We start from the raw sequence: 26,617 nt of genomic DNA, 5'->3' as shown, positions 1-26,617 counted from the left end.
CTCTGGTGATTTTTTTTCCTGTTTCTGTTTTTGCAGAATGCCTTCAGAAATCTTGCTGAAGATATTTTCCTACTTGGATGCTGTGAGCCTGCTGTGTGCTGGATGTGTGAGCAGGCGCTTTTATCATCTAGCCAATGACAAGTAAGCAGAAATCCACGTCTGTTATGTTTTGATGACAGTTTGATGGAAGTCAGGAAGATTAGTAACTTTTTAACCATTTTTAAGAATTTAAGGGAATTCAGGAGTATTTTTGCACACCAGTGGAAATGTCGAATGCTTTAACTATGAAATTTTCAAATATTTGCATTTATATGCTTAAATGAATATACTTTGCATGGAACAAAAAAAATCAAAACTTGTTATTGCTGTAGCTGTTAGAGAATGCAGCTTCAGGTCTGTTGTCAGGAGGTCTTGGCTGTGTTCCCCACAGAATCAGACCTAATCACAGAGTCTCAGGCAGCACTGCAGGGACCTGCTGGCTTTGATCCTGGCGCTTCGTTCACAGAGCAGAATGAGTGCTCTCTGCTGATGGCCAAGCAGATCCTAAAGAAGGAGGAAGAAGAGGCTAAGTTAGGTGTACTTAGCTTCTCCTCCCACACATGCCAATCAAGTTAACTTACTCTGTGGGGAGAGCAAAATGGACAGAGAGTGGTCAAGACTGTCCTCTCCTGGAGGCTGTACCCTTGGAAGCAGGGAGCCAAAAGAGAGGGGTTCGCCTGTGGTCATCTGGGCTTGCAGGGGACAGATCTAGGAAGGAAGGGGAGAAGCCTCTGCTTCTGTCTGTCACTGTAATCTTAGCCTGTATCTCAGAATTATATCTTGGAGGGAGAGGTGGTGAAATCTTCCTTTCAGTGAGGGTTTCGTGGCCTACAACAGAATGTCTTGGCTTTTTAGGCCGCTGTCTCATTCAGCATCAAAAGACCAGACAAATATTGTTCCTACGTAGAACCTACATGTCAGCTGGGGAAATCAGCAAGATGAGAGGGAATGCAGGTTTTAACTGGTGGTTTTGTTTACTAGGTAAGGAGATGGAGAATGGCAGAAGGAGGGCTGTCATATTAGTTAACCCTGGAACATGGTGGACAAGAATGTCATTTGGTGCAGTGGTTCTCAAATGCCATCCAGAGAAGACTACGTGTGAACCACCTGGGAAAGTTTAAAAAATTTCCATCCCTAGTCTGCATTTCTAGAGATTATAATTTAGTGCTTTGAAATCTGTATTTGAAAAATTCTCTGGCTGGGCGCGGTGACTCACACCTATAATCCCAGCACTTTGGGAGGCCGAGGCAAGTGGATCACGAGGTCAGGAGATAGAGACCATCCTGGCTAACATGGTGAAACCCTGTCTCTACTAAAAATACAAAAAATTAGCCGGGCATGGTGGCGGGCGCCGGTAGTCCCAGCTACTTGGGACTTGGGAGGCTGAGGCAGGAGAATGACGTGAACCCAGGAGGCGGAGCTTGCAGTGAGCCGAGATCATGCCGCTGCATTCCAGCCTGGGTGACAGAGCGAGACTCCATCTCAAAATAAATAAATAAATAAATAAAAAATTCTCCAGGTCATACTAATGAATAGTCAAGTTCTGAAATGACTAATCTAGTCCATCTTTGATGTTAGGTATATGCCACTTAAGCGAGGAACTCAGAATAAGCCCTCAGATCTCATTAAAGCTGTCCTCAACCACTGTCGTACTCTGAAGAGGACATACACTGTTCCCTAGTTGGAAAGGTGATTTTTCTTTTAATTTAAAGAGGTGTTTCTTGTATGGAAGAATGTCTGTCTGTCTATGTCAGTACATGCACACACACACACACACACACACACACACACAATCAATGAATGAACTAATAATGTTCTTCACAGTAGTTACACAATGAATTAGAGCATTTTCTACATTTCCTTTTCTTAATGATTGTTGTAGTTTACGTAGTTGAGATTTATCTGTTTCACCAAGCCTCATGTTGAAATTTGATCCCCAGTGTGGGAACTGGGGCCTAATGGGAGCCGTTTGGGTCATGGGAGCAGATCCCTCCTGAATGGCTTGGTGCCTTCCTTGTAGTTCTTGCTCTAGAGCTGGTTGCTTAAAAGAGCCTGGCAGACCTCCCTTCCTTCTCTCTTGCTCACTCACTCCATTTCTCTCTCTCTCTGCCATGTGATCTCTGCACAGTTGGCTTGCCTTGGTTTTCTGCCATGTGTAGAAGCTTCCTGAGGCTTCACCAGAGACAGATGCTGGTGTTGTGCTCCTTGTACAGCTTGCAGAACTATGAGCCAAATAAACCTCTTTGCTTTACAGATTACCCAGCCTCAAGTATTCCTTTGTAGCAATACAAAGAGACTAAGACAATGATCTAATAAGAGATGAAGGTGCTCACTAAAAGAAAGCACAGCAAGGCATTTTTCAAGGAAGGAGTCAACCAAATGTCTGAAACTGTAGCATTCTGGGGGGTTCCCAATTTATTTAAGGGTAGAATTCAGACTCTTCAGATAAGCTGATAAATTGTATATTTCTTAGTTTCTTTACTGTCTCCGCTCTTAACTTCACCTGCATGGTGAAGAAACCAGGCCTGGAATCAGATTTGGAGCACAGCTGTAGTGATGTTTTTTGCATACTTTTAGTATTACTCATGTGCCCTCCTCACTTTCTTGAAAGTTGCCATTTGGAAGTATGAGCTTCTGATGAAATTGCACTCACATTTCTTTTCTTTTTCAAAGGATATATTTAATTGTGCTAAGTTGAATTGCGCTTTTTAGGTCCTGTTAAAGGACCTAAAGAGGCATAGTCTGACTCTTAAAGTCAACTTCTGATCATGAAGTCAGACTACAGAAAAGGATGTGTGATAATTGAATGAGTAATCAATATGTGTTTTTGAAAAGTTTATAGTGTATTCTAAGCATTGCTTCTGAAGAGAGGGCAAGCACACATAGTGTAGCGAGTTACACTCTGATGACTTGTGGGCAGGCACGCTTGAAGGGCAGGGGGCTCCCCGGTGCCCCATCCCAGGGGGGGCTACTCTCTTCTGCATGAGCCCTGGTCTCTGCATGGGAATAACAAGGATGTGTGGATGAGGTGGCATCTGGTTTATCACAAGGGGGATTTATTTGCCATGTACTCTGGCAAACACTATTTATCTGAACATTAAATTGGCCCCATTTTCTAAACAATTTGGTTGAGTTTCCCTGACCCTGTTGGTAGTTATATTGGATAAATATGCTCTTGTCCTCGAATCTGACTAGGCCTTCTAACAGGATAGAGCATTTGGGGATCAAGAAGTAAATATGTTTGGGTTTTTGAGACTGTGAAAGGCATCTGAGCCTTAACATTTGTGTGTTATAAAAAATCAAGGGGAACCATCTGCAATATAAAATGTTTTTACTTAGGTTCATTTACAGTAAGTAATATATGATCATGTGTGTGAACATAGTTCATCATAGGAATGTTAGGTGTGGTTATTGTTACGAACTGCATGTGGAGTTTATGCTGTGATTCCCATCTCTGCAACAGTGTTTGTTTTTGCAGTTGGTAAGTGCTAACACATGTAAAAATAGTATCAGAGGTTGTTTAGATAGTGCTGATGTGAGGAATTCAAGGCTCCATAAAGGTCCTGCTAAAGGAATACTTACATAGAGTGAAATGCTGAGTAAAATAAATGTGAAGAAAACACAAGCAAGCTTTTATGCAAAGGAAGTTTTAAAAGTGTCTATTCAAAGGATTTTGGTGAAACATTTTCAGTTTTACTTAAATATACTCAACTCATCATCACATTGCATCTATCCGCTTACATAGGAAAGTCTAGACATTTCTGAATTGAAAACACTGACACTTTAATATAAAAGCTGGGCATGAAGTGATTTTTCGGATTTTTCAGAGTGAGAAATGACTTGAGAAACCCACACTAGGAAGAGAATTCAACCAGGGTCTGACTATGTGTGAGCTTGCATTTGTTGGGAAGTCCATGTAATGTCTGAGTCAAGGAGGTGGCGATCTGAAGTCATGTGTTTAAGAAATGGTCCTTTTCTGCTGCAGTTAAGGAAATAGTTCTGCCTCCCCAGTGCACCCAGGCTTATCCCCAGGGGTCCTGCTGCAATTCAGGACCACCGCTCTGTGGGAGAATCGCTTTCTCCCTGCAGCCTCCAGGCCATTGACTGCTTCATCCTATGCTGCTCTGAGTAGTAATGTGGAGACATAAATGAGCAAATCATTAATATTTAAAATGCAAAGTTTGCCTTTCAGGTAAGGAATTGATTTTAATCCCTGACTCAGTTTTCCCCGTGTCTTTCTTCTCTTTCCTGGTGGTGGTGGAGAGTACTGGCTGAGAGGGAGGAGCCCTCAGGCCAGCTCACTGCCACCACTCATGGGGCTTCTCCCGGCCTCTTAGTAGAGATGAGTGAAAGGAACAGACTTTGAGTCAGAGCTGAGTTTGAATTCCCACATTGAGGCTTATTGACTCTCTGAATTTGGTGAGCTTATTCAGTTTCTTTGACCCATTTCTTTGTGATTGAAGAGGTAGTGAAACCTAGGTGATAACAGTGTGAGCTATGGTTCAGATCCCAGCTTCACTATACACTTGAGTGCACATACCTGGGCCAACTCACCTTGCATCTGAGCCTCAGTTACAGCATCTATGCAGTGGGAACAGGAATACCAGCACCTCCTGGTTTCTTTGTGAGGAATAAATGAGTAATGTATAATACATAAAGTGGTTAAACAATGCTTGACACGTAGTAAGTTTTGAAAAAACTTAACTATTGTTTAGTTGTTACCATTAAAACTCTTCACTTTTTTTCCTCCTTGTGAAAGCCTATTCCTTGTTGAAAGTTAAAAAATAGCAAAAAGAATGTACAATTCCATTGTTCCCTATTGAAATTTCTTGGTGTGTGTACATACATCCTTTCTGATCTTTTAAAATCATGTATATATTTAAAAACAAGAATCATATTACATATACTTTCTGTTACTTTTAAAATAATAGATTTCCTATTCCACTACTGATCTAAGGGGCAGTGGTTTTGGTGGTGTTTTGGTGGTGTTGAGTTTAAAACACTAAATCTGAAACTGCAACTCACTTTAACAGATGAACATTCAACTGTAAATATTCAGCTTGACTTATTCATGGAATTGGATTATTTGAGAATATTATGCATCTCTAATTTGATATATTATGACTAAGGTAGGTGACAGTGTCTCTTAGTTAACATATTTCCTCTTTTCCCTCCAGTTTTATTTGGATCAGAATCTACTCAACTGCTTTTTCACCTACAAGATCAAATTGGAAAGTTAATTCAGTAGAGAAGATAGCTGTGTCTGTGAGCTCTCTGTCAGTTCAGGATAAAGAAGCTGGTTATTGGAAGAAAGAATATATCAGAAAACAAATAGCATCTGTAAAAGCCGCACTAGCTGACATTCTCAAACCTGTCAACCCTTACACAGGCCTTCCAGTTAAGACCAAAGAGGCCCTCAGGTATGCAGTGTGTTCCAAAAGAGAATGATGGCATCAGCTCAAAGTATCGTGTACATAGGACATATGTGCAATTTAGATTGTGTGGGACCATCTCTAGTATTTTTGTGTGTTTTGTGCATCTATAAAATATGTCACATTTTCCTATTCCACATAGCCTTCTGCATCTGCCAGTTCAACCAATTGCAGATCATAAGTATTGGTGGGGACGGGGGGCGGGGGGATCCTGAAACAATAATACCAGTATAAAATACAAATAAAGCCAGTACATTATACATAGTAACAACAGTTTGCACAGCATTTACATTGTATTAGGTATTATGAGTAATCTCAAGATGATTTAAAGAATACGGGAGGAGGTGCTTAGGTTATATGCAGATACTATACCATTTATATAAGGGATTTGAACCTCCACAGATTTTGGTATCACGGGGGTCCTAGAACCAATTTCCTGTGGAGACAGAGGGATAACTAGCAAATAGCCTAAAGTTTTAATGAAAAGCACAAGTAACTGACTTATCTGCTGTAGTACAGTGAGAATGTTCAAGGTCTCTTTTCTGGGCAGAATCTTTGTCTTATTTATATATTGCCAGTATCTGGAAGATCATGGATGTTCAGTGGGTGTTAGGTGAGGAGAAAAAGTCTGGAGAGAGTACTATTGTTGAAATGAAAATTGAACTGGGCATGTTCTGAGAATTTTGACTTTGGATTTTGAGGAACTAGATCCTTTAGAGAAGATATGTGAAATTGCCTGTAGCATTTTTTTTTTCCAATGAGGCAAACATTGTTAGTTTTTTTTCTTTCTCCAGAATGTTTGGTTTAGGTTGGGCAATTATACTGAAAGAAAAAAGTGGAAGAGAATATATCATGGAGCATGTTGATCTTTCCGTAAATGATACATCAGTTACTGTTATATGGTATGGCAAAAACTGGCCGTGCCTAGCATCATTGTCAACCTTAGATTTATGTGGTGTGACACCAGTTTTTATGGACTGGTATAAAACTCCCACCAAACATAGGTAAGTACCAATCAGCAGAACTGTTGAGTGAGAGCATCTTATGTGTAAATACTACTTGGCATTACTTTTGTAATTAAAAAATAAGAGCAGTGTTTTTAAATTTTATCACATATTAAATGTACATTCTGCATTACTGTAGAAGAGGAAAATAATGCATTTTATCACATTTCTGATTAGGTCTAAATTTAAGTTCCTCATATCTTGGTTGTCTTTAATGGTAGGGAATGATATTCTAGTTAACAACATTTCCTGAATGATTGATGGCTAACCTTTGAGGTTTTTCATTTTAACCATCTTAACAGAAAGATATGTGGTATCTTCCTTCTTTAGTAAATGGAATACTAATCAGAGTCTAAATATGAGGAAACCAAGTCATAATGATCAGTTATTTTGTCTGCCTTCTGTTGAACTTACTAGATATGTGATCTTGTGCAAGTAACTTACTCTTTCTGTGTCTCCATTCTCTCCTCTCTGAAATGACATGATCGTTATACTGGCATAGTATTTAGCATATATGACTGCAGTGAATAAGACTGATCAAAATATATCACTGTAGAATGTGTAGATCAGCTAAGTGTGCAGCACATGGGTAATGCTTAGTGAGCCCTTTACTATTCTGTTGTCAGGTGGCTTTGCACTGAGTCCATATTCACTATGAGGCTGTCATCTGCCTTTCTGAGCAGCTCTCTCAGGCTCTCTTTTTCATCATTGATTGCTTCCTCCTGAAAGCTGGATTATGGCATGCATAGCATCCTCATCTCTGGAGCAAGCTAGCATAGCTTTATATAAGATATATTGCAAATATAAAGGTAATACCTGCCTTCTTCCACATTGGTTTCCTGCCCTCCCAGTTCCTTCACTGTCTCAGTATTCTTTGACTTTTCAGGAGTATTTACCATGTCGTTTTCTTATCATCCTTGCATGCTGCAGTTGCACCCATTGGTTTCTCTCCTGTCTGTCCTTGCTATGGAGGATGCTGTGATATCTGACATTAGTGCCTGCCGTCTCCATGGAGGGACAGGGTTCTTTCATGGTTTCCCTGGATACAGACACTTTTTTTTTTCTTTTTCTTTTTTTTTTTTTTTGCAGCTCTGTAACTGGGGACCCTGTTTTTGGCTCCTCTCCATGGCGCCTGCTCTTTGAGCATTGTTTTAGTGATTACTGAGCTCTCTTTCCATGCTCTGGATGTAAGACTATTCAGACCCCTTGGTGCTGGCAAATCCAGGTTTTATTGTACTCTAAAAATATTCTTGATGTTATGACAAAAAATGAATTATTTTTCCTGAATATATTACAGAGGATACTTTGGAAACAGTTACCTTTTTTAAAAATTGTACTTTTATTTGGATAAATCTTTGAAATTTCTTGTGGTGTCATGAAGGAAGTCAGCTTTTTCTAATGTGGTAATTAGACTTTATGCATTTCAAAATTGCGTTTGGAGAATAAGTCCACAAACTGTACTAGTTTTGCTAAACAGTATGTTACTTGGCATATCATGAAATGTTGTTTACAGATATTAGGACAAAATGGCTAACACGAATTCAAATGATCCTGAAGAATTAAGTTAAATGGATAATGTTGAGTTATAAAGCTCAGTTAAAGACAGTATTTCCCTGAATTGGTCATCAAGGTCAGAAGTAATAGATACTACATACTGCCAAGTGCTAGAGTTCGTTGGGAAAATTCATTTGATGTAATTTATTTCCATGGGACTTCAATGGACTTCAGCCAGCCTTTGATAAGCTGTGATAAACAAAACTAAAAGTGTTTTTTAGGAATTTGTTTTGATCGGCACTTTTATTGCAAGTTTGTAAATGAATGCTTTCATCATGCAGGAATATAAATCCTTGTATGCATCTATGTGACAGCCAAGAAGAGACTTTGTGATTTTATTTGGGTCTTTCTTGTTTCCTCTAAGAGAAGTTTTTCAACAACAGTGAAAGCCTTATTGATGTAATTTGGATTCCCCGGTAGTTTATACCTTTCTAGTCAGACTCTCAATTTTCTTCCTTGCCAGCATTTTCTGCTCTGCAGCTTGTGCTCTTCCACCCTAAGTTTGTGAGAACTGTTGGGGAGACGTCAGCCTTAGTTTCTGTGTCTGTGGCTGTAAGGCCAAGCACATGAGGACTCAGCACATTCTCAGAGTCTATTTAATAAGTACCTCTACAGCCAGATTTTCAGAGAAGAAGGTTTCTCACATCCCCACCCGGCTGCCTCTATCCACATTAATGATACTAGCAGGGACTGCTGTTTATTGAGCACCTGCCCCATGCCCTGTGCTCTCGTCCCCACTGAGCAGTCTGGTGATTTCATACACGAAGAACCAGCCTGTGATAGTCACAAAGTCACTGTGGGTTGAAGCTAAGGTTTTACCTCAGGTTTCCCTGACTCCATGGTGAGGTTCCTGACCCTGCATTTATCCTCCTCCAAGTGTATTCTGCATATGCTGGGTTTATTTCTAATTTCTACATCACACACGCTCACCGGCCGTCTCTCCTTACCCAGTTGTGGTTCTCTGCACAAGAAGTTATTTTGAAAAGTTGAACATGGGACTAGGGTCATGTGGTAGCTGCAGATCTGGTTTTGATGCCTCACAGTCTCTTCCGCTTTGAAACAGGACTGCAGCTGGTGTCCTTTTTAACTTGCTTATTTAATGTACCTTTGAATACCTATTGCCTGCTGACTGTGCCTGAGGTGCTGGGCACCACTTGTTGAATGAGATGTGACCCCCAGCTCCTTAGGGATTTCAGTTTAATGCTGTGTTAGTGTCTCCTTTATGAAAACACTGGTGATTTAGTTTAAGTTTATTTCTGATGTGTCAACTTTCACCATCTCTGAGTTATCCTTGATAATAACTGTAAAAGGCCCATCTGCTTTCCCACCACCTCCTGAGACCACCCATGCTTATGTCACTTGAAATAGTGTATCTTTGCTTCTGTGTCGTTTCACTCACTTGACTAGGAATACACAGTGAGAGTCTACTTTAGACTGTATTGTGCTGGGTTTTGAGGGAATAGAACAGGAGACAGTTCTACCACTTCATCACTTTCCTGATACTTCAGCTTTCTCCTGGCTGGGTCATTGAGTTGACAGTAAGAGCAAGACGGAGGGGAAGAAAAACCTATTTGGGTTGGAAATCTGGATGTATCCATTTTGCCTTTTATTCATTTGTGTCCCCACCCTGCCAATGTGCCACTTAGTTTGAGCACATCATTAACATGCTCTTCAAACACATTTGTGATACGCTAAAGAGAACTGACAACACTAGAGACAGGAAAGCTCACTTCTCTCTTTCCTTTCCTTGGCATAATGTTCAAAGACTCCGATGGCATTCTTTAATTGCAAAGTACAATCTGAGTCATTTGACCGTATCTACCATGATTGGCTGTGACAGACTCATTCGGATCTTCTGCCTGCACCCTGGCCTCCTGGTGGGAGTGTGGAAGGTAAGACTTGAGTCCCTGTATGTACTGTGTCATTTCCCCGTCACAATACCACGTTGACTTACCATTGTGTGTGACATCAGATGTAACATCCTTTAAGTCTTTTCACTAACTGCAGTCCGTTTTACATCTCACCAACCTCATTTTTTCAGACTAACCTGGCCCTGTCTGCTCCACTGAGGCTGCTCTGCTATTCTGCTATCATAGACATCTATGCCATCTGTTGTTCTGCTGTTCAGCTATCATAGACAACAACCTCTTCCTGCCTTCATGTTTTCCTTCGTGTTATGCCTTTAATGTCATGTGGCTTTCCCACTTCCAATCAGTCCATGTTCCTTCTCTTCCTTTCATGCTCTTTCTTTGACAACATCTCCCCTTACTATGTGTTCAGCACACTTGTCTCCCAAGCACGTTTCTGATCCTGTAGGTGCGGCATTGAGTGAAATCTGCTCTTCAGGGTCGGGTGTCTAAGATGTTACCCTTTCCCTCTGCATAAGATTTCTTGTTTCCCCAGGTCTGCCTGATATTTTAAGATAGTAGTTCACAAATCTGATTCTGTGTTGGCATTATGCATTAGTTTACAATGACTAGATGGAATTAAGACCCCAGCTTCAGACAACACCATCCTCTAGTCCCTTTTCCTTTCCTCAGCCGACTGTGGCCGTCAGTTTTTCTTTCCCTTCTCCCCTTTCTATGTGAAGGTGGCTTGTGGGTGAGACTGCAGCTTGCCTGCTCTGCATTCTGTGACTCGCATGCATTCAGCTGTGTCGGGTGCAGAGTTGTGAGCACTCTGGTGGCTTCGATTGTCCTCTGCCTGGCTACTGGAGAGTGGCACCTTCAGATTTACCATTTGGGGTCACCTACGCCCATCAGTGTCAGCTGTGAATCTGGGGAGAAATGGAGGTCAGCCCCCAGACAGTCACATTTTCTGCTATTCAACCAGATGGACAAGTGAAGAAGTTGAATCTAATCATTCCCACCACGTTGGCCAAATCAGGCAGTTACTTGCAAGAGGAACATTGTATCAGTGAAGTTCAGTATTTGTGAAGTTAATGTAGTATCTGTGAAGGTCTTTGAAAAGAGTTTGAAATAGCCTGGAACTAACTGCATAGTTTCACAACTGTCATATATATCTTTTGATATTTCGCAAGCCCTAGGCTGTGAGTTCTTTTGGTCCTCTGTGCTCTGCATATTTGGGTGAATTATGGTCCTGCTGTCAATATGAAATGTAAGTCTTATTAGATAGTAATAACATATTAGCAGTAACAATGCATTAGCACTGTGGTGATCTTATGGTTGTAAGAAACTGCATCTATCTGCAAGATGAATGTGCTGTGATCTTCACAATGACCTTGTGAAAAATTTAAACATTTTGGTTGAAATATGTATTCTTCTTAATTAACTTTTCAGAAGAAGGAAGAACTGGCTTTTGTTATGGCAAATCTTCATTTTCATCACCTTGTGGAGAGAAGCACATTAGGCTCGGCCACTGTGTATGTATTTATATGTGGGTGTGTTGAATTTTTGTACAGTAAATATAAAGTATTAGAAGTTGATGCCATATTAATATTCTGAGAATAGCTGCACAGATATTCTGTTTTTAATCAGTAAACACAAACCAACAGGCATAATTATTTGGCTGTTGCTAAAATAATTGGATTATTCACAAGTACACATTTGCTGTATTTATTCTGGGTTACGGAATTTATACCGAGTAGGATGTTATTTATATGGGTAGGACAGCTTCATTACTTTCAGATGCCACTACTCTCCTTCAAGTTCTTGCTCTTATGTGAATTTTCGCATCTTGTGAGGCATGTAGACTCCTGGCCCTGGGGCTGAACCTGGCCTGAGGATGATCCTGTCTGGTGTGGACAGTGTGTGTCTTTCAGTGAACTGCGTCTTTAGGTGGGGCATAGGCTTCCCATTTCACTACAGCTCTCACCCTTTTCCTGTGGACTTAGACTCTTCCTTACTCACTGTGGTTTTTTTTATTACCTGAGAAGCTCCTGAATATTTTTGAATTTGTCACCTTATGTAGTCATGTTTTTCTTGTTGAATAAAACTTTGTGTTGGCTTTGGGTCTGCCTGGATGTCTGTCTGTCCTGCAGATCGGTGTTCAGTGCCTTTTCCTGCTGAGCGCTTCTGTCCACTGGACACTGAGAACAACATGGGGTTAGAGTGGCCTTTGTAGAGTGGCCATCCTGGGATCAGCTGCAGAAACACGTGCACCCGTGCTGGGCTGTGGCTGCCTACAGAACTCACATCATTGCCTGTTTTTACAGAAGTTGGTAAAAGGAACATTGAACAGTCTTTTAAGTTCCTGATATTGAAGATTATAGGGAATCCTATGGTGTTTCATTTGTAGGAGGTAGTGCTTTGATATGGGTGGTAATTTTTTAAAAAGTGTTTTCAAACCAAGAATTTTATCCCTGGCACTGACAAATTTGCATGTTTCTTTTGTTTTGCTTTTCAGTCCCTATGAACTGCCTCCACATAGCCCGTTTTTGGATGATAGCCCCGAGTATGGACTGCATGGCTACCAGCTCCATGTTGATCTGCACAGCGGTGGGGTTTTCTACCTATGTGGTACCTTTCGTAATCTCTTCACCAAGAAAGGTGACATTAATTGAGTTTTTATTTCATTATGAAATTAAAGGTTGAGATGAGGGAACCAATTTTTATGTCTGAGTTAAGAATTGCCCTCACTGGTCACTTTATAATTTTTTGGCACCAGTATCCTCCTAGACCCGTGTGTCGTCCCAGGGCTTGTGAAAGTCCTCACCGGACCAAGTCTCTTCAGTGCTGGCTCTGTCTCCTTCACCACCATCACTCTCAATGCCACCTCCTGGGGGTAGCCCCTACTCATCTTCTCTACCGATGCGTCCTTATTATTTTTCCATGCAGTCTGCTTTCCCCAGACTTCTTCCCTTCTTTCTCAAAGGAATGTGGTAAATTTGCCAGCAGGGCCCGTGCCACTCTAGGATGAGAGTAAAGAGAAACCAGCCTTTCTCCTCTACATACTGCATCAGTGTTTGCCAAGCCTACCAAAGCCAGGACAGAGGCTGGGGCAGAGAGAGAAAAGGAGGGGGCTTAGGCCAAGCAGGAAAAAAGTCAGAATGCCCCATTCTGACTTGTCTGATTATTTCCTTTTGGTTTCATTCATGTGTAGCCTGTAAACTTGGAGTTTCATGTAAGGACTTGGTTAGATTCAAGTTTAACATTTCTGGTAAAAACATTTTAAAAGGGAAGTTATGTACTTCATTTTGCATTATATTGAGAGGTATGTAATGTCAGGTTGTCCCATTATTAGTAATGCCAGGTTTGATCATCTGGTTAAGATGGTGACCCGCTAGATATCTTCATTATTAAAAGTATTCTTTCCAAATACTCTGCTCCGAAGTCTTTCATCTAGTGGACTTGACACCCATTAATGATCTTTGCCTAAATCAAATACTTTGTTTAAAAATGTTGATTTTCTAATTATGTCACTATTTCTATATTTATCAACTGAGCTTTTGTAAAGAACTTTCTCTTATCACCTGGGTGAACTTCTAAAAAGGCAGAGCAAATGCTTAATTCTTTCCTTTTAACTGCTAATTTTCAGATTAAGAAATTGATGTTACAGAGCAAAAGGGGCTTGCTGCCCGATGTGCTAGAACCCAATGCTGTGACACCAGGTTTTTGAGAAAAGAAAAGCTTTTTATGGCTAGTCCACTAACAAGGAGACAGGAGTCCAGCTGAAATCTATCTCCTCATGCTGGCTTTAACGCAGGAATTTTTTAAGGAAAGGTTTAGGGAGTGGATTCTGGGATTAGTAGGTGATTGGTGGAAGGAAAGGGGAGGTCCGGAAGGTCCTCAGGCATGGTGCAGTTATCTCTTCATGCCCTCATGGGTCACTTGCAAATTCAGGAGGAGTTAATATGAAATGTGGTGGGAATTCAGGCTGTGATGTCAGAAAGCTCCATCTGTGAAAACTCCAGTTGGCCATGTTGGTTCCAATGGATTTCAGCTAGTTTTGTCTTATAAGTGGAGGGAGTTTTAGTATTTCAGTAAGTCGCTTTTTTTTTTATCTGCCATCTTGCAAACTCAGGCATTTCTGTTAGTCATTAGTTTCTTTAACTCTGTGGAACATGGTTTCATTGATGCAGTAGTCATCTCCTGTGGTGGAAAAAATTTGAGCTTTTCTTCTTTCCTCCTCGGCCCCACCCTTGTTTAGTGTCACTTTGGACTCTGGGATATTTCCTTATTCAATAATTTACAGTCAGTTATAGACATTTCTTTTTGAAGTTAAAATTGTCCCCAGCTTTTTGGGTGGGGTCTGCTTCAGGCTGCTTCTGTGTCCTATAGATAACCCGTTTGCCTTTGAGTCTTCCTTGCTTTTTGGCTCAGGAAGATTTCTCAGTTTTCTTGTGTTTGTTGGCATTTTTATCAGAATTGTTCAATTCCATATATTAACCTGAGGTGTATTAACATCTTTGTTGTTGAATTGTTCCATCCAAGAATGTGGAACATCTTTCAGTTTGTTTAAAAATACTTTTATGTCTTTTAGGAGTGTTTCAGAATTTTCTTCATACTAGTTTTATACATTTCTTGTTAAGATATTTATGAAGTATTTAATTCTTGTTACTTCTCTTTTGTTTTATCTTCCAGTTGTTTCGTAATTTCTTTGTAAGGTTTTGGTCTCATAGAATGAGTTAGGAAGTATTCTTTCCTCTTGGATTTTTTGGAGGATTTTGCATAGAATTGGTAGTATTTCTTCCTTGTTTGGTAGAATTCATCTATGAAGTCATCAAAGCCTGGACCTTTCTTTATGAAAAGATGTTTAACTACAGTTTCTTTTTCTTTCAAAGAGATAGAGCTATTTAGGTTATTCATTTCTTCTTGAGTGAGCTTTGGTATTTTTTTGTCTTTTAAGGAATTTGTCCATTTTATCTAAGTTGCTGAATTTATTGGCATAAAGGTCTTCATAATAGTCCCTTATAATCTTTTTCATGTCTATAGAATCTGTAGTGACATGATGTGATTCCTAATATTGGTAATTCATGTATTCTTTCTTTTTTTTCCTGATCAGTGTGATTGGAAGTTTATCAATTTTATTGATCTTCTCAGAGACCCAACTTTTGGTTTTATTGACTTTTTTCCTGTATCTGTTTTGTATTTCATTGAATTGCATGTTGATTTTTATTCTTTCTACTTTTTTTCTGCTTATGTTGTAACTTGCTCTGTTTTTCGTTTCTTAAGGGAGAAGTGGAAATTATTGATTTGGGAACTTTCATATTATATTAAGATGTTTGACGCTATGAACTTCCACCTAAGTACTGCTTTAGTGGCATCCCACAAATTCTGATATGTTTTATTTCATTTTTATTCACTTTAAAATACTTTCTCATTTCCCTTTTATTTCTTCTTTGATCTGTGGGATAGACAGAAGTGTACAATCGAGTTTCCAAATATTTGGGGATTTTCTGGAGATCTTTCTGTTACTGAGTTCTAATTTAATTCGATTGTGGTCAGGAAATATGCTTTGTATTGCTTGAATTTTTAAAAAGTGACTGAAATTTGTTGTATGTTCCAGAATATGATCTCTTTTGGTCTATGTTTCGTGTGTACTTGAGAAGAATGTGTTCTGCTATTGTCGAGTAACGTGTTCTACCATGTTAATCAGGTCAGATTGCTTGAGAGAGTTGATTTTTATTTTGCCTATCAATTATTAAGAGAGGGCTGTTGAACTCTCCAACTCTGATGTGAATTGTTTGCTGTTTTATCGGTTTTTGCCATGTGTATTTTGAAGCTCTGTTACATTCATGAACATTGGAGACTATGATATCCCTTTGACTAAGTACCCACTGTGTACACTGTTGAGGGTGCCGCCAGTGTGCCCCAATGCATGCCAAGGGTGCAAACACTGTGCCTTATATGCCAGTATTAGCTGAGAACTGAGTCTCTGCTCTCCATGGCTGCAACCCTCATAGAGTATTGAATTGGGCATCTAGCCTGACCTGGTGCCACCAGTGTGAGCAGCTGTCCTGGGAAATGGGGGAACAAGATGCAATTTCCACAGCTATGAGGTGAGATGGCTGGCTGGTCCCAGCTACAGCTGCTCCTCAGAGCTCTCCTTCCCCTTTAAACCTTGTGAACCATTATGGAGACCCTGTGTGTCCCCACTTTGCCTCCCCCGCCTCAGCCCACACTGCTGCTGTTCCCTCTCTGGCCTTATCCCTTTCTGTCCTCACCACTCTAGCTCTGCTGCAGCTTTAGTGAGTTCCTCTCTGTTCCTTGACTGTATCAGGCCTGCTGTGGCCTCAGATTCTTGGTGTGCCCCTCTCGCCTGCAGTGTTACTGCCCTGGATCTCAGCATGGGTCCCCGGGGTTGTGTTTCTCTGAGCCTGATTCACTGACTGCTTCTCAGTGAGGCTTTACCCACTTTGCTACACCTAGAAGCCCTCACTCTCCCCATTTCTCACCTGCCCAGCTCAATTTTTCTCCATAGCACTATCTAACACACAGAGTTTACTTATTTAGGTAGTTTGTATGTTTAAGAGAAGTAACTTGAACAAGGCAGTATTTGGGTTTATTTTGTTCAGGACTGTCATGGCACATAGTAGGCATGCACATAAATATCACAAAGAGAATGGGTGGCTCCCAAAGGCCACGCAGTTGAAGGGCTCTTAGATAGTCTCTTCTGGGCCTATTACCTTAAAGCTCTTTCTGTTTCTTTAGCTAAAGGATTCTCAGCTGCATTGGCCAGGATCTTTTTGGTCAAAGCTCTTGCAGTTCTCTGTTGCCTCTAGAGGATAAGATGCAGCTTCAGGATGCTTCAGAGCAGAGCAGCAAACTGGCCCTCCTTGTAGGACTAAAGCAAGGTGACAGCGAGGGCCTGAGCCTCTCCACCAGGAGAGAGAAGCCCTGCCTCATCCTGCCTCTCAGGGTCTGGGGAGGCCCCAGGAGGCTGGTGGGGCCTAGTTCCTAGGCTGCTGTGTGGTTCCAGAGCTGCCGCTGCTGGTCTTCCTCCACTGCCTTAATTCCTTTTCTTTTACAACCCAGAGGAAGGGCATCAGAATTCCCCTTCTAAAGTACGTGACTGTGTACTTCTCTCTGGAAAGAAAAAGCCTCACAAATTCAAGGTCTGGCAGAGTACTTTCTACCTTTGTACCTATGGTAGGTTACTTGGCTAGACAAATAAAAATGAAATTTGTGTTTAGGTACTTAGTGTCTATATCATCCTCTCATTACAAGGCAAACATCAGGAACTTGTGCTGTTTCTCGTCTGAGATGGTTTATAAGACATAGCTTTTGCAGTATACCAACTATTCTGTAAAAATTGCTTCCAAGATACTAGTTATATTACTTTCAATTTTTAAAATGTTTATTTTGAAATAATTTTACATTGTACAAATACAGAGAACTCCTGTACAGTCTTTATACAGAATTTACCAAATTACAACATTATTTGCCATTAAAAATCATTTTTTCTTTCTCTTTCTCTCTGTCTCTCCCCTTCTCTATGTGTGTGTGTATAATGTTAATAGACCCCTTGATGTTTATATGACTTGTGTGTGTGTATACATATATATACACATACACACATATGTACACATATATACACATACATATGTATGTATATATATACACACACATATATACACATACACGTACATACACGCACACAGGTCATAAAATCATCAAGGGGAATATTAACATTATTAACATTATGAATCTCAAAGTGCTGGGATTACAAGCATGAGCCACCACACCCTGGCCTACCTTTATGTGGTGTGGTGTGGTGGCTCATGTTTGTAATCCTAGCAATTTGAGAGGCTGAGGCAGGCAGATCACTTGAGCCCAGAAGTTCCAGACCAGCCTGGGCATCATGGTGAAACCCTGTCTCTACAAAAAAATACAAAAATTAGCTGGGCGTGATTACATGCACCTGTAGTCTCAGCTACTTGAGAGGTTGAGGGTGGGAGGATCAAGAGTTCCAGGGTGCAGTGAGACGTGATTGTGCCCCTACACTCCAGCCTGGGCAACAGAGCAAGACCCTGTCTCAAAAAAAAGAAATATATATGTAGAATTATGTATGTTAGAATCCATATACATGTAGAATTATCCCATCACTCTATTATTGAGGAGTTAGGCTTGTTAGGTGCTAGGTCTGTCTTACCTAGAACTGCAGAGAAGAGGACCCGCCATTCATTATTGCAAACAAATACAGCATAACATTGATTAATTTTTATATTGCATTCCTCATACCTAAAATATGCCTGTAATAATGATGAATATGATAGTAATAGGGAACATTTATGAGCACTCATTATAGGTTTCTGCTACATGTTTCGTGTAAAGTATTTCACTTCCTCTTCATAGCAAGCCTGAGCCGTGGGTACTCTTACCTCCCGTGTTATTGATGAGGAGTCAGAAGCTGGTAGTGAGTCAGGTCTCTGTTCTGTAAAGCTAGCAGGTGGCACAGTCTGCACTCAAGTTTGTGTGACTCCAGAGCTGGGTACGTCCTGCTTCCTGTAATATACTTCCTGTATATTTTTGCCTTTTAAATGATGTACTTTTAGAGTATATCTTCTTGTGTGTGTGTGACTGTCAGTGTATTTCCAAAGTTTTGGCATTGTAAGTGTGGTCAGGGTAGGCTGCTGACTTGCTGGAGTAATATTTAAGCCAATTTTGTGTTAACGTTAATAAACCCCTTGATGGTTATATGATTGTTATAACACATAAGAGGTTAAGTTAAATGAAGGAGAATGGGAAACTGAGATAGGAATAATTAGCCTTGTATGATTTCCCCCCAATAAAAAGATGACAAAGTAGAATTTCCAAGGTGGGCTCAAATATATTTCCACTTCCCATGGTTGCACTACTAGAAGTCAGCAGAGGGCGCTGTTGTCATCAGAGTGTCTGTAACATTTTAAAAAGTATTATACAAATAGAATGTCCTCTGTAGTTTTGAAAACTCTCTTGTGGTACCATGTGGTATATTTAGTAAATTTCAGCTCTGTCATTGCATTTGGGGATAGAGCACTTTGCCCCCATTAAAAAAAAAAAAAAAAAACTTTCTCACCATCAAGGATAAAATGTTCTATCATCACGTCTCTGGAATGTGGGTGGCTCTCTGCTCTGTTCATCCTCCGTGAGACCTGAGAAGGCTGGCTTGACACTAACCAGGAAGGCTGTAGGGAGCTGCGGGAAGTAAAGGGATGAGGCTGGGTCGTTTGGGGTTCATCCGTTAACAAACAGTTACTTAATGCAGGAGATGGGACACACAGAGGGAAGCTCCGCCTCCATGTGATCCCTGCCTGATAGGCTTAGGGACAGAGAGAGGCTTGGGAATCCAGGCACAGACATGAGCAGAGAGGGGTGGCATGAGGGATTCCTGGAAGGTTCTGAGGAAGGGCACACCAGGAGGAGGTGGGGTGGGGATGAAGTGACCAGTTGCAGTGTCCAGACAGGTTACTGGGGAGGGGTCCAGGCCCGGATAGTAGGGTCGTGTGGTAGTGGAAAGCATAAAACTTCAACTATGACGTAATTTATTAATAGAGCCAGAATTTGGTCATTCTCTATGGACATTTCCAGGATTCTGTTTTTGAATAAGGGATTTTATGGATGCTCCAATTTAGTCCACCAAGTCATTGCAATCCTATTAAAAACCCCAATGGAAATTTATTATCAAACTTGCAAAGTAGAGTCTAAAATCACTTTGGAAATGCACATATGCATATTAAATGGCTGAGAAATTTTGTTTTAAATTTTTAATTATGACAAAGTATAATATTTTCTATGTATACAGGCTACAGAAAAACAATGCAATAAAAAACCATGTAGCCACCACAGTTTAGAAATAGGCCAGTACCACAAACTTTGAAGCCATCTGCATGTCTCCAACCTGCTCTCATCTGCTTCTTTTCCTGCCAGAGGGAACCACCATTCTGACTGTTAATTGTTCCCTTGCTTTTCCTTTTTTTTTTTTTTTTTTTTTGGTAATTAAACATCTTTGTATTGTGAAAAGACACAGAGAGATGCATAAGACATTATTGTAAAGAAAACACCTGTGTGATCACCATCCAGGTCTTAAGTTTTGAAAATGAATTGAGAGGGGGCTGGCTTAGCAGATGTTAACCACTCTGAAACTACAGGAACCAAGAAAGTGCAGTATCACTAAAGAAATAGATACCCGGGGGAGTGGAGCAAAACGTCTTTCACATCTTTTGCAGTTCTGGATTTTCTGTCAAATTATTTTGTATACACAAATCCTTTATTCATATTTTAATAAATATTAGACTCATAGAAAAAGCAATGAGTATCTATTTTGATTATACATTATGCATTATGATATATCTACATATCAGTGTATATCTTCATCCTTTAAAAGATACATATGTATTTCTTTAGAAAGTATAGAATGCATTGTGTAGAATAATTTGCCTTATACTGGCTAAAAGGATCTCTAAAATTGTACATGTAGGGAATGCAAATAATCAAAGGATTTGTGTTTGTTTTCAGACACAACAATCCCAATGAAGAATTCAGAGTGAGTTCTGGCAATTTAATGTCGTCTACCTCTTGGTCACGATATTTTCTCTGAACAAAATATCCCTTTGTTTTATTTTCTTAACTCTGTCCCATGAACTTTGGTACAAAGTCCTTTGAGTTTTTTTCAATGTCTGTTACTAAAAACAAACCAGAAGAAGCCCGTTAACTCTTGGTGCCTGGGATTAGGTTCTCAAGTCACAGAGTGGGAAGAGTATTTCCAAACTGACTCAGTGGTAAATGCTCAGAAATAAGCGTCACCTCGTTGGCTGACCAGCAACATCTCCCAGCTCAGCCAGTGCTGCAGTCATCCATTTTGAGGCAACAGCTTGTATCTCTTAGCTTTGAGTTCTGACGTGTCTCCAGCGGGCTCAGCTCCCAGGCCGGTGGACACTAAGTCTTGCTCTACTTTTCTTCCTCTGTTGTCCTTTCAGATCTGAGGATGTTCTATCTTGGCGTCGTTAGGAGGACCCTAGGTCCTCTCATTCCATAAAATATTGCTCATGCTTCTAGGCATTATTTTCCCTCAGTAAGAAGCTGTCTAGGGAAGGGCTTTTTGGCCTGTCTGTACTGCCCGCTAGTGAATAAAACGGATTTGTGTCCTTTCTTTTTTCCTTACAGGTTTATGTGACTGCTTCTCCTTGGAACTTTGTCATACTCCTCCCCCAAGGAGCTGGGAAGTGTCCTTTCTTTGTATTTTATGTGTTCTGCCACTTTGTCAAGTCATGGCTATACTGAAAATTTTAAAAAGGATCCATCTAATTTATTTTCACAGAAAAATGTATGATCCCCGGACTTGCACATATTGTTACCTGCTTCTTTGTGTATTGCCACTAAAATTAAGCTAAAAGGAAGTTTAGATGAAGAAATATTTTGCTCTCTGAATTGGATTTATGAGGGAAAAGAAGGAATGTATGTGAAAAGTGACGGAAATACTGAAAGAGTAATTTGTAAATGAAAAGTTAAGGTGAGCTTTTAACAGTGCCTGTGGGTTTTTCTGTATAACTTTTGTTTTCTGTTCTTTTGGAAATGTAAATAGGTGACATTGACTCCCTAATTTCAGTGCTTCACTAGGAAGACTACCAGGACTCAGGATATAGTTGCATTATCGGCTGAGATTTATGACAGTGAAAGGATACAGAACAAAGTCAGCAAAGATAGAAAGGGCATGGGGTGAAGTCTGCAGGAAACCAGTGCAAGCTCAGAATCCTTCCCCATGGGGTCGACACAAAGTGCTCTGAATTCCTCCAAGAATGAGTTGTGACCAGACGTGTGAAATGTTGTCTATCATTAGACAGCTCTAATGAGAGCTCATTAGAGACTCAGCACCCAGGGTTTTTACTGGGGGCTTGTCACATTGGCAGTCTCTGCCTGGCACTGGCAGAATTCCAGACTGTCAGAAGCAAAGAGGATGTTCAGCATTAACCACATTGTACAAATTGTTTAGGTACGGGAACCACCCTTACTGGTTAGGGAATGGTGGGTGAGAACACTTCTGAAATCCAAATGCTTAGACCACATCCAAGGGCCAGACTTGCAAGCAGGTCTTCCTAAGAATTGACAGTGTGAGGCCTGCTGTGTGAACTCTTTTCAGCATAGCTGTCCATGAGCACTTTGATGAGGTGATGGTGCCACCCCGTGAAAGAGAAGACAGGAAATAGTCCAGTTGTGTCTTTGAAGTGTAAATAGAGCTTGCCAGAGGGGCCTCATCAGCAATGCAAAGTATGAAGAAATGTATATATATTTGATTTTTGTATCAGGCTAATTATTACCAATTTCCACAAACTGAAGGAAAAAGGTTTTGCATGGTGCAGTATATTGTAGTATTTTTATCAGTATTGAGAGGAAGAGGAATACTAAAGAATCTAAGGGAGGTAAATCTTAAATAACAAAGTATGCTGCTTCTGTCATTTGAGTTTTCTAAAATAGATGGTACTTTTTAGAGCAGTTTTAGGTTCACAGCAAAACTGGAAGGAAGGTACAGAGATTTCCCATATAGCTTCTGCCCCCACAAAACCATAACCTCTCTCATGATTAAAATCCCACACTAGAGTGGACAATGTTGACATATCATAATCACCCAAGGTCCTACCATAGTTTATGGCAGGGTTTACTCTTGGTATTGTACATTTAATGAGTTTGGACAAATATTAATGGTCCGTTTTCACTATTATGGTAGTATACAGAGCAGTTTCACTACCCTAAAAATCCTCTGAGCTTCACCTATTCATCCTTCCCTCCTCCCTAATTCCTAGCAACCACCAGCCTTTTTGCTGTCTCCATCCTTTTTCCTTTTTTAGAATATCATATGATTGGAATCTTACAGTATTAACCTTTTTAGACCAGCTTCTTTCAGTTAGTAATATGCATTTAAGTTTTCTCCATGTCTTTTCATGGTTTGATAGTTCATTTCTTTTTAGTGCCAGATAATATCACATTGTCTGGATGTACCACAGTTTATTCATCTACTGAAAGACATCTTGGTTGCTTCCAAGTTTTAGCAATTATGCATAAAGCTGGTATAAGCATCCATGTGCAGGTTTTTATGGACACAAGTTTTTAACTCCTTTCAGTAAATACCAAGGAGCGTGATTGCTGGATCATGTGGTATGAGTGTGTTTAATTTTGTAAGAAATGGCTAACCTGTCTTCCAGAGTGACTGTAGTATTTTGCATTGCTATCAGCCATAAATGAAAGTTACTGTTGCTTCACATTCTTACCAGCATTTGGCCTGGATTTTGGCCATTCTTTTAGAGTCTTTTGGATTTTCTACCGAGATGGTCATGTCATCTCTGAACAAAGAGTTTTATTTCTTCCTTCCTAATCACAATACCTTCTATTTCCTTTTCTTGTCTTATTGCATTAGCTAGGACTTCCAGTATGATATGGAAAAGCACTGATGAGAGGAGTCATCTTTGCTGTGTTCCTGATCTTAATGAGAAAGTTTCGAGTTTCTCACCATAAAGCACAATGTTAACTACAGGGTTTATGTAGCTATTCTTTATTAAGTTGAGAAAGTTCCCCTGTATTCCTGTTTTTTCCTGGATTTTGTTGAATGCTGTTTCTGTATGTATTATGATCATGTGATTTTTCTTCTTAAGCCTGTTGTGTGATGGATTACATTAATTGATTTTCAATGTTGAACCAGCTATGTTGACCTTGGAGAAATTCTACTTGATCATAATATATAATTATTTTTCTACATTGTTGAATTTGACTTGCTGGTATTTTGTTGAGGATTGTTGCATCTTTATTCATGAGAGTTACTTGTCTGTAGTTTTCTTCTCTTGCAATGTTTTTGGTTTTGAAATTAGAGCAAAACTGGCCTTATAGAATGAGTTAGCGAGTATTCCCTTTGCTTCTATCTTTTGAAAGAGATTTTAGAGAATTGATATAATTTTTTCCTTAAATATTTGGTAGAATTTACCAGTGAACTCATTGGGGCCTGGTGCTTTCTGTTTTACAAGGTTATTGATTATTGATTCAATTTCTTTAATAGCTACAGACCTGTTTAGATTATCTATTTCTTCTTGTGTGAATTTTGACAGATGGTGTCTTTCAAGGAATTGGTCCATTTCATCTAGATTATCAAATGTATGGGCATTGCTTTGTTCATAGTATTCTCCTATTATCTTTTTAATATCCATGGGAGCTACACTGATGTTCCCGTTTTTCATTTCTGATATTACCAATTCATATTCTCTCTTTTTTTCTTAGTTTACGTTGCTAGGTGCTTATTACTTTTATTCTTATTTCCAAAAAACCAGCTTTCGGTTTCATAGATTTTTCTGCATTGATCTTCTGTTTTAATTTTACTGATTCTTCCTTTAATTTTATTCTTTTTTTTCTTATTAGTCTGGATTTAATTTGCTCATATTTTTCTAGTTTCTTAAGGTGTGAAAGCTTAGATTGTTGATTTCAGATCTTTCTTCTTTTCTAATATATGAATTTAATGCCGTAAATTTCCATTTAAGCACCGCCTTTACTGCCTCCCACAAAATTTGTTAAGTTGTGTTTTCATTCTCATTTACTTCAGAACATTTTTAACTTTTTCTTGGAATTTCTTTTTTGACTCATGTGTTATTTAGAAATCTGTTATTCAGTCTCCAAGTACTTTGGAATTTTCCATCTAACTTTCTGTTATTGATACCTAGTTTAATTGTATCAGTTTGCAGACATTGTATGATTTCCAGTCTTGTAAATTTGTTAAGGTAAGTTTTATGTTTTGTTTTTTTGTTTTTCTGAGACAGAGCCTCAGGTGATCCACCTGCCTCAGCCTCCCAAGTGCTGGGATTACAGGTGTGAGCCACTGCGCCTGGCCAAGGTGTGTTTTATGGTTTTATGGCCCATAATGTGGTCTATCTTTGTAAATGTTCCACGTGAGCTTGAGAAGAATGTGCATTCTGCTCTTATTGTATGATGTAGTCTATAAATATCCATTATACCCAGTTAATTTATGACATTGTTGATTCACTTACCTCCTTACTGATTTTCTGCCTGCTGGATCTGTCAATTTCTGATAGGTGTTGATGTCTCCAACTATAATAGTGGGTTAGTTTATTTCTCTTTGCTGTTCTATTAGTTTTTGCCGCAGATATTTTGATGTTCTGTTGTTAATCACATACACATTAAGAATTGTTATAGCATTTTGGAAAATTGATCTCTTTATCAGTATCTGATGGCCCCTCTTTATCCCTGGTAAGTTTCCTTGCTCTGAAGTATGCTCTGTCTGACATATAGCTACTTACGTTTTCTTTTGATTGGTGTTAGCATGGTTTATTTTTTTCTTTCCACTTAATTTGTATGTATCTTTACATTTAAAGTGAGTTTCTTATTGGCCGTATATAGTTAGGTCTTGTTTTTTTCTACCAACTCTGAGAATCTTTGTCTCTTAATTGGTATATTTAGACCACTGGTGTTTAAAGTTATTATCAATACAGTTGGAGAGGTATATACTGTATTTGTTATTGTTTTCTATTTGTTACTTTTGTTCATTATTCCTATTTATGTGTTCTATGCTTTTTCTGCATTTTGTAGTTTTAATTGAGCATTTTATATGATTCCATTTTGTCTTCTTTTTAGCATGTCACTTATACTTGTTTTTAAACTTTTATAGTGGTTGCTCTACAATTTACCACATTGACCACAAATCCAGTTTCACTTTCACATAACACTCTGCCGCTTCACAGGTATTCCAAATACCTTACAATAACAAAATAATCCAAATTCCTCCCTCCCAATCTTTGTATCATTGCTGTTTCTCGTTTTGCTTATACATAAGCATATATATATATGTATATGTATATGCACACATATGTATATGTATTTGAATATATTATTACTATTATTATTTTGGGCAAACTGTTATTTGTCAGGTCAATTATGAATAAGGAAGTGAAAGCTTTTTTTTTTTTCACTTATTCCTTCAGTGCTCTTTATTTCTTTATGTAGATCCAAGTTTCTGACCTTTTATCGTTTTCCTTTTTTTTTAAAAAAATTATTATACTTCAAGTTCTAGGGTACATGTGCACAACATGCAGGTTTGTTACATAAGTATACATGTGCCATGTTGGTTTGCTGCACCCATCAACTTGTCATCTACATTTGGTATTTCTCCTAATGCTATCCCTCCCCCAGCCCCCCATCCCCAAACAGACCCCGGTGTGTGATGTTCCCCGCCCAGTGTCCGTGTGTTCTCTTTGGTTCACCTCCCACCTATGAGTGAGAACATGTGGTGTTTGGTTTTCTGTCTTGTGATAGTTGCTGAGAATGATGGTTTCCCGCTTCATCTGTGTCCCTGCAAAGGACCATGACCTCCTCCTTTTTTATGGCTGCCTAGTATTCATGGTATTATATGTGGCCACATTTTCTTAATCCAGTCTATCACTGGACATTTGGTTGGTTCCATCGTCGTCGCTATTTGTGGAATAGTGCCCCATAAACATGTGTGCTGTGTCTTTATAGCCGCATATTTATAATCTTGGGGTATATCCAGTAATGGGATCACTGGGTCAAGTGGTATTTCTTGTTCTAGATCCTTGAGGAATCACCACATTGTCTTCCACAATGATTGCACTATTTTACACTCCCACCAACAGTGTAAAAGCATTTCTATTTTCTCCGTATCTTATCAAGCATTGTTGTTTCCTGCTTTTTTAATGAT

The 26,617-nt window shown here is 39.5% G+C and overlaps 1 protein-coding gene across 7 annotated transcripts in view; it reads left to right on the top strand.

Annotated features, from left to right (window-relative positions):
• FBXO15 (F-box protein 15) overlaps nucleotides 1–26,617 on the top strand; it is a 74,928-nt gene that overhangs the window by 12,248 nt on the left and 36,063 nt on the right. For 6 of the 7 annotated variants that reach the window (XR_001884208.1, XM_017866136.1, XM_017866140.1 and 3 more), the window contains 6 exons: nucleotides 37–141; nucleotides 5,217–5,459; nucleotides 6,266–6,475; nucleotides 9,795–9,921; nucleotides 11,329–11,411; nucleotides 12,395–12,537. Coding sequence is in view for 6 of the 7 variants with exons in the window: in XM_017866136.1 (XP_017721625.1) it covers nucleotides 37–141; nucleotides 5,217–5,459; nucleotides 6,266–6,475; nucleotides 9,795–9,921; nucleotides 11,329–11,411; nucleotides 12,395–12,537 (911 nt within the window). In the remaining variant the exon portion in view is untranslated. The remainder of the gene's footprint in view (nucleotides 1–36; nucleotides 142–5,216; nucleotides 5,460–6,265; nucleotides 6,476–9,794; nucleotides 9,922–11,328; nucleotides 11,412–12,394; nucleotides 12,538–26,617) is intronic. The other variant, XM_017866137.1, reaches the window with a different exon arrangement.

Source organism: Rhinopithecus bieti, unplaced genomic scaffold (assembly GCF_001698545.2).
Source record: "Rhinopithecus bieti isolate Rb0 unplaced genomic scaffold, ASM169854v2 scaffold_84002, whole genome shotgun sequence".
NCBI classification, from domain to species: Eukaryota; Metazoa; Chordata; class Mammalia; order Primates; family Cercopithecidae; genus Rhinopithecus; species Rhinopithecus bieti.
The sequence above is the reverse complement of the archived record's forward strand: the minus strand, read 5'-3'. Positions and strand labels throughout refer to the sequence as shown.